At 43.4% G+C, this 9,036-nt stretch overlaps 1 protein-coding gene across 1 annotated transcript; it reads left to right on the top strand.

The window, feature by feature from the left end:
• The first annotated feature begins 4,703 nt into the window (after positions 1-4,703).
• LOC117861519 (uncharacterized) lies at positions 4,704-5,703 on the top strand. Its single transcript, XM_034745089.2, has 2 exons — positions 4,704-5,167; positions 5,352-5,703. The coding sequence occupies exons 1-2, from the start codon at positions 4,955-4,957 to the stop codon at positions 5,454-5,456; spliced, it is 318 nt and encodes a 105-aa protein (XP_034600980.1). The 5' UTR covers positions 4,704-4,954; the 3' UTR covers positions 5,457-5,703.
• The last annotated feature ends 3,333 nt before the right edge of the window (positions 5,704-9,036 follow it).

The following is a 9,036-nucleotide window of genomic DNA, read 5'->3' as shown; positions in this document are numbered from 1 at the left end:
GGGTACTGTATTCTACAACGCAGAAAGAAAAAAATATTTCGACAAAAATACCGGTCCATCTGTTTCAAATGGTGATGCATACAAACATCTATAAACCTATAAAAACTAAAACAACCTACAATTTAGGACGGAGGGAGTAGATGATTTTGTCTATTTATTAGTTAGGTGTTTGCCTTCTCTAATGGAATCCTAAATATTTATTAGTTAGGTGTTTGCCTTCTATACGTAAAAGTTGTTGATCAAGATAACAAAAATATTGTGCATACACTTACTGGAAAAACACTCATCCATGTCGATCATTTAAAATCGGCATGAGTAATCCTTTATCTAATCCTTTATCTGTGTCTGCACTCAATAAGACCAAACTATGTTAAAGAAATACATCATAATCTTTTTTGGTGGATATGTTCATTGGTCAGGACCACCTAATAATAGTTTAACTCTTCATGTATGAAAAGTGCATGACAAAATCACCAGAACTTCATTATATATTTTAGAAATCCATATCATCGCACAAAAACTGAGCTTAAACTCTATGTAGAGAAACCAAAAGAAAAATTGGGGACTGGGTGAATTTACTAGTCCGAAAAACTTGGGAAGTATGAAATTTGATAAAGTTAGTCTTCAGAAGTAAAACTTACTTTTTATATAAATATAAGAATATTTCTGTGGGGATCTTTAATTCGTTTCTTCGTAGGTTCATATATGTTATATGTTTTATATTTTAAATACTTTACCCTTATATCTAGATAATATTAAAGTTGATGATTTGCAAAAAAGTCCCTTAGCTTTTTCGTAATGGCTGCTGAGCATGAGGGCGGGGATGGAGCAGCAGTCGAGCGCCTGGCGGAGCAGCGCGGCCGGTGCCGGTCCCGAGGGGTGGTCTTGGTGGATCGGGGTGCCGCAGGTTCCGACGAGGGAGGAATGGCGGCTTTCCCGACGGTGGTGCGGCGCGTCGCATCGCCGTCACCCTTTGCTGGAACCTGAAGCTAATCCCAGTGGGGGAGGCGTCACAGGCATAGCATAGTGGTGGAGGAGCTCCCCCATGACGTGCAGCAGATCTCGCATGGTCATAGTGATGTATGCCACCACCCACTAGTGTGGATTCGCTCGTATGCCCAGCAATAGTCCTCAACCAGAGGCAGCGCTAGCTGATGTCGTCTTCATCAACAACACTCACCGCCACTTGCCAGAAGGGCTACCGCTTCGGCCTTAGCAAGAAGTTCCACTGCCAAGTGCTGCATCACCAGGAGGGCAATCCACAATTGGGAACCATATGCGTAGGATGATGAGGAAAAATCCACTGGAGCATGTCGCTGCTAATCTGCACGGGTACTTTTTAAGTCACAAGAATTAATGATAAGCTTCTTGCTCCACTTATTTTGTAATATGATTGAGGAGCTTATCGTGAGTCACTCAGATACTGTGGTACTTCTTGGGGGCACACTTCATGGTCACTCAGGTGCAGTGTCTTCTCTTCTACAATTTGTGTTTGTCTTAGTACAATGCCCTCTTTCGGATGCCTAACAATAATCATGATTTTTTGTTATGAAGAAATTTAGCCCAACTGATGGACAATCAAATCTTAAATATGATTTATCCTTATAGTTTGAAATTTTCATCTGCAGGATTGTAGGTTGACAGGTATGCCTTTACTATCTGAATCTGAAAATTAATTTGTAGGTAGAATATTTGGTCATCATTGACTATATTATGAGGAGCAAATTGCAGAAGGATACTTGCATTGGTTGATTGCTCATGTTTCTTGGAGCAACTAGGCCATGATGTTAGGCCGTCAGATTATATACACTCAGGCATGAATTGTTGAGTATATTATAATCAAGGACAGAGCATTTATTTTAGCCTTGCAGTTTTTTCTTTTTATAGACTGAAAGTTTTGTGGACAATCTCTTATGTTCATATAACTTGCATATTCATAAAAGCTAAGATAGGAGTTGCATTAGTACTGAATCTTACCAGAAGTTTTAATGCATGTTTGAACTAGATGTAGGATATATTATATATGTATAAAAATTGAGATTCCACCATTCAAATAGGCCATGTAGAATTCAAATGAGTTGTCTGCTTATTATTATCAGAAATATATACAAATATTATGAAACATCCTAAACCAGATTAGGTAGTGAAGGAAGCGAACTAGGAGCTAGCGGATGACAACTTGGAAGAGGTAAGAAACCATAGTAACGCATGTGCATTTATGCTAGTTAATAACTGTTGACGCCAGATTTCGGCGCAGGAGAAGAAGAAATGAGAAGATACAGCAGGATGCAGGGGTGACAGTTGGAAATCGGCCGAGTGGCGCTACAATTAAAGATCGGTTGGGTTGTGCTACAGTCCAGGATCGGCCGATGCTACGGTCCAGGATCGGCCGATAAATCTTTAGAATTCCGCCTCACTTAACCTTTGGGGTTTGGGATCGGACGCGCTTGGTTCCCGATCGGTTACCCCTTGCCGATAAGGAAATCGGCCGATTGGGAGGTTGGAATAATTCGGCCGGTATGGGCTTAGAAAGGATTATAAGGGAATCAGCCCATGAAGCGCATAATAATCTACCTAGTACGAATCATACTTGTAAATATTCGTTTTCTATTTGAATTAGGGATAGAGTTCTAGTCAGATAAGGAGTTGTTTGTACGGGGCTATAAATAGCCACCTATGTAGATATGTAATCATCAACTACTCAATACAACAAACTACTATTTCCTCGTACTTACTTTCAAGCAGGCGTCGCCAATACTTTTCTTCTTTTTTCACGAGTTCATACGGGTTGGCGGGGCTGCATCAACTTGACCTCCGGCCGATCTTGTAAGTTCCGCTTATCGAGTAAATTCTAAGCTTTAACTTCGGGCGCATCGCTGTCGTTTCGTTTAGATTTATTCACCAGTTATCGATATTTACTAGAATTATAGGTTTTACCTCTTGTTCTAGTTTTATCATCAGTTATCCAACTAGGAATCGGCAATATCGGCTTTTCTCGTATTTAGTCATTTAACTTGCTTATTTTACACATAGCCGACTAGATCTATTCCTAGTGTTGTTACTGTAACGTTGTGTTGATTACTCCAGTAGTTCTCATTCACGCTGCCTGGTAATCGGTTGCTTCATAGCCGATTTCTTTATTACGGTAAATCGGCCGATTCGCTGATAAGTTTTCTCGAGATCGGAAATTTAGCCGATCGCAACCTTTGGGATCTGACACGCACTCTTCCTTGCCAATCAACAGGTCAGATTGGCTGGCACGCCGCGCGAACCACACCAGGGCAATCACCCGAACAGGAGTTAAGCAGATTCTCCCGGGTCGTGTGTCAGACGCTGGGGATTCGGTTGACCGATTTCTAGCGCCAACAATAACTTATTTTCCAAAATAAGTGATCCAAAGCGAAACCGAAGCTTCCATCTGAAACTTTTCTTTCAACCGATTAGCCAGTTTGTTTTTGTGATTGTGTGTGTGTTAGCAAAGGGATTTGGCAGGCGCTCAAGTGCTGGCTAGAAGAAGGCCTCCAAGGAGGCCCGCTGGCCCAAGAGAAGGGAGAGGTGGCGGCGGGCTTAATCGAGGCCCAGTTCATCAGGTTAAGTGCTATGGAATTGGCAGTTGTGAGAGGTGATTTTTGGTTGAGTAGCTTGAGAAAGTAACCAGGTCTTATAGGTATTGTTGTTTGATCTTGTGCAATTTCCTAGCCATATATGTATATGATGAGACGTAAGGTGAGTTTTTTTGAGCTTGTTTGTTTGAGCTTCTGGAGATTATAAAACTTTTGGCTTCTAGGACATCAAAAAATCCAATGGTTCCATAAACGCGTTTCAGCTTCTAGCTTTTGAGGATATTTTGTCTTTTTTTCGAGAATACGTAGGAGAGCTACGTATGACATTTGGTTTCTGAACATCCCAAATCCAAAAGTGTCCAGAACTTGCTTGTAAGTTAAACATCCAAGTTCTTGGTCATTTTTCCAATGTACAATTAATCCACTTATGTACACAACTCCAACCCTTTCCTGAATGCGCGCGCTCTCTCTCTCTCTCTTTCAGAAAATGCACCTTTTACATAAGCCTTCATTAGCGATTAGTCTATTCTTGATTGTTGTTATTATAACAAAATAGTATTATGTGATCAAACCATGAGGAATGGAGGAGGATGTGTCTACAAAAAGGAGCAGGGGAGCAAATTACGGCCTCCAAAATTGTCAAACGCTGCGTGTAACCTGTGTGAACAGCAAACGAAAATGCCAGAAAACACAGCGTGTTGACCTGCGGACAGTGCGAACTGGGTGCCCAACATGTCAGAGACCGGGAGAACTACACACGCTTCGCATTTGGACCAACGCATGTATGGAACAGCGTGCCGATCATGTGGCATTTTTTATTTTTTAGAGATGGATCATGTGGCTTTTGGTGGCTAGTCATGTCGGCCTGTGGCTGTGCTTGCCTAGCTCTCTGCCACGTTAGCCTCTGCCTCGGTGGTCGTCAACCGGTCATGTCACACATACTAGCAAAGAAAGCGCATACATTAATCGCACATGCTTGGTACGGACGATTTTGTATTCTAGAGGGAGAATATCCAGCTACTGCAGCTCATGCATGATCTGAAGACCACATGCAGTTATTTTTCAGTTAACTTTGTTTACACTTGTTCCATCCCGTTCTTGAGTGTTTATTTCCCGTTCAGCATCGAGTATTATATTGTTCCCCTACCCGCGTCAGTAGTTCAGTCAACAGTCTGGACACGGGAAGAACAAGCTAGAGAGCTCAATGATTTGCACATCAGCTCTATAAATCGGATGCCGCTGCAGCACCGTCCCTCCTCAATCCTCCTCATCACTGCAAACCAACCAACTAACCAACCTCCTCAAGGAATTGCTCGCTCGATCAAGAGCTCGGTCGAGATCCTCCGAGAATTGTGATCGAGCTTTTAGCTGTGACGGCCGAGCAACGAGCAATGGAGGGGAAGAAGAAGAGCAGCTTCGCAGCGGAGGAAGCCATGGCGGCGGCCTCTCCGGCAGCCATCATCATCGCCTTCCTCGCGCGGCCCCTCTCGCTGCTGCGCCACGTCGCCCACGGCCTCGCCTCACGCCTGAAGCCTGCTGCCTCTGCCTCTGCTTCTGCTTCTGCTTGTCGGCCTCAGCAAGAAGCAGCTGCAGCTGTTGTGACTGTAAGTGCATCAACAATTCAACACCCGCTGAAAGCCGCCATTTTTTATCTGCAACGGCAAGATCCTTGAATTGCCGTCGATTTGAGCTCGTTTATTTGAGTATATGCAAAGTAATTGATTCATTGATGAGTTCGTTCATTCTCCTCCCTTCCTGATGAGCCGTGATGATCCTGTGCGCCTGCAGGAAGAGGTGGTGGTGGTTGAGATGCGGTCGAGAGGGATGATGGCTCCCCAGCGGCCTCGTGGCCTCAGGGAAGGCAAGGGCGGGAATGGCGGGGCGCACCACTAGTTCAGTTCGGCTTCGGCCTTCGGTCTCGTTTCTGAGAAAACGAAGGAATCTCGATCGCCTCTCCACATCGATGGTTTAGAATTCAGATCAGCTTCTGTAGGAGTATACGGTATAGGCTCCTGCTGCATTGTAAGGAACAGTGGGGAAGGAGATGAATTAAGCAATCTAAGAATCTTAGCATATGGCTTTCACTACTTTTACATTAAATTTAAACTAGATCATGCTATCAAGATGTGCAATTATAGTTGATCTAGTGTGAAACCCTCATTCAAAATAAGTTTTGCAACTTAGAACCAATCCTAAACTAAACTAAGAAAGTAAATGCACACAAGTTACAAGTATGAAATGCGGAAACGTAAGAGGTGAGGATGAGGGAAGCAAACTCTTGACACGATAATTTATTCCATGGTATCGGTAGGTACTAGGCCACCACTAGTCCACGTTGTTGAAGCACTCACACAAGAGTATTATTTTCTGGTCACCAAATCTCTTTCGGGACACCCCTTGACTTGCCACAAAGGCTTGGCCACTAAGGCTCACGCTAAGTTCTCCGGTCACCTTGATGTCGTCTCCACTAAGGAGTTTATCCATGGAGGGAGGTCTCCACGTCCCCCGCACACGGTCGTCAATGCCGCTCCACACTAAGCTGGAGGGTCGAAAACTTGCCGACGAGCCACCAAGGCTCCAAGGCATCGACACACCTTGTACAGCTGTGGTTCACTCCTTGAACTAATCACAAGGCAGGCACACCTTGCACTCTCTCTTCTCTAGGCCTATCCTAGCACTAATCACTCTTCTAAGCTTATGCTAAGTCTTTGAATAATCACTTATGCACTTAGATGGCTTGGATATGTTCTTGATGAGTCGTGATCTCCAATGGACTTCTGCACACACCAGGAACTTCAAATGGGCAAGTAGAGAGGATATAAATAGCTCAAGGCATCAAAGAGCCTTTGCTCCAACAGCTAGTTAAAGTGTACCATCTGATGTTTTGATGGTATGTTTTTGGGTAGCATCGGAACATCCAGTGCAACTAGCCGTTGGCTCCGCCACGCCCAACTTCTTCGAGAATTCATCTGACGCTTCATCCGATGCCCCCATCGGATCATCTAGTGCTAATGGTTTTTGGCCTAAACCTCTCTGGAACTTACCAAAGTACATATGCTTCGTCCGACGCTTCCCTTTGCCTACCATCGGATCATCCGGTGCTTAAAGGTTTTCTTCGTCTTCCAAACCTTCCCCTCAGAATTCATCCGACGCTACTAGAAAACAGGGTATCGGAGCATCCGGTGATCTTGACTTAGACATCCGCCTGCAGTTGTACCAATTCATCCGATGGTTGCTCCGACGCTTCTCAGGTGGACCATCGGAATATCCGATGGTTCCTTTTTCTATTCAACTCGTCCAAAGCAAGCACAAAAAATCTCTGGATTTTCTCTATCATTTGAATACTTGAATACCATAGAATAATTCTAGATATCATGACTTGGTCACTTGAATACCATGATTTGGATATCAAGAATACCATAATTTGGACCTTGCCATGGTTTGGTTTGCATTCTTGGGATCTAGAAAACCTACGAGGTACATACTAGACAAGGCATTAGTCCCAATAGCTATGTTATCACTTGATCAAACTATAATCTAATGGAGCCACGTCGCTACATGCATCCATCTTCAACTCTTCATCGATGGAATGTACTACATGCAGATCAGGAGGAGAAGAATGTAGGATATTACTGAATATAATTACGAGTTGTATTAACTTTGTTTCCCACTTATTCTAGTTTGATTCGACGCCCATGTCGATCGCGTGGAGCTGCTTAATTCCTAATTGCTTGACTTTTGCGTTATCTAATATTTTTTCTTTACTGGAAGACACTTTGAGTATGAAAGGACTAAGGAAGAATAAGTTGGTTGTTTAATTTCGAACCTCGCTGCTGCCAATAGTTGACCTAGGAACGAAGCAAAGCAGCAAGCACAGGGAACGGAATGCTGACTTAACAATAATAATCACTTAATGTGGTATTCTACCCTGACAGTTTTCTTCTGCAAATGCTGATGAATCTTGCAACATAGAGTGTAAATAGTTGTTTTTTCACACCTTTTGGTGTTTTGTATTTCTCTGGTTCGGAATTCCTTCTTTTTAATATAATCGGCAGCTCTCCTACCCGCATCGTTTCGAAAAAAAAAGAATCTTGCAACATAAAAATGGTAATAAGATGTATATGTCACGAAACATGGATGTGTACTTAGATATAGTTTAACACCCAACATAAAAATTCAGCAATAAGTCCATGTCATGAGTAGGTATTTTAGATCACGTACATCTTTGTGATGGAGCGCATAGCTAATAAATAACTCTTTATTTATGTCTCGCAGATGGAACTTCAATGCTAATAACATAAAAATGTAATAATGTTACATATATAGTGTGGTACCACATACTGTATTGATGCTGTTGATGCTTTTTTGGCCAACACATAAACGCACACGACCATGCAGTGCCCAGAGGGGCTCGCTGCGGCGCCTCGCCGCAGGCTGGTGTGACCGGTTACAGGGACCGATCTGACCGGTTGTTGGACAGGTCGACGGTAGATCTTTGAACACTCGCCCGGGAAGGATCCCGTCGGTGCAGGCGCACGCAGGGTTACTCTAGGATCGGCAGGTGGCAGGGCACCTAGAGTGCCTTCAGATGTCGTCGAGACAAAGGAAGAACAGCAAGTAGTAGATTGGAAAAGCTAGGGCAAAAGAATAAAAGAAAAGATACAAAATAGTAGATTGGTTTTTGTCGATTGGTTGGATGTCCTCAATCGGCCGAATCCCTTTATATTTATAGGGAGGGAAAGTCTTCCCCACGCAGAAGTCGAAACGCTAATACAACTCATGCTAAATTACAATTCCTACTCGGTTTACACAAAGCCAGACCGGTCAGACCGGTCGGTCTGACCGGTTTGCCTGGGTGCAGATCTTGCAAAGGTCGTATCTCCCTTGTCCTAACTTCAAATCGGACGTTCTATATATGAATCTTGATCTACTTGACGCGATCTATGCAATGGTGGAGTCCAATCTTCATTTGGAGCACTTTGATCAAACCGGTCTGACCGGTAGGGCCAACCGGTCTGACCTGTCTGCACGGGGTGTTGATCTTCCCAAGGACATAACTCTCTCATCCGAAGTCCAAATCGGACATTCCATATATGCATTTTGATCGTCTCGACGAGAACTATGATATGGTGAAGTACAATTTGCATTTTGAAAACTTTTCCCAAACCAGTCCGACCGGTTGGGACAGGCCTAACCAGATTTCCCAAGTCCTGCCACTTTTGGGCGTCAACAGATGCAAACATTTATTTTTTGAGGAAGTATTGATGCAAACATTATCCTAAGGGATACTGAATTTAAAGGAAAACATGCACCTCGTGGAGGTTCGGTTGAACATATGCGAGAAGATATATACTCCCTACGCCTGAAATTAAGAGATCTAATCAAGTTTGTATCAAAATAGTGAAGGATGCTCACATGAATTCAGTCAAAATTCCAGGCATGAAAAGAAGAAACACATGCATGTTTTTAGTCT

Source organism: Setaria viridis, chromosome 6 (assembly GCF_005286985.2).
Source record: "Setaria viridis chromosome 6, Setaria_viridis_v4.0, whole genome shotgun sequence".
NCBI lineage: Eukaryota > Viridiplantae > Streptophyta > Magnoliopsida > Poales > Poaceae > Setaria > Setaria viridis.
Note: the sequence above shows the minus strand (reverse complement) of the source record. Positions and strands in the feature narration are given on the sequence as shown.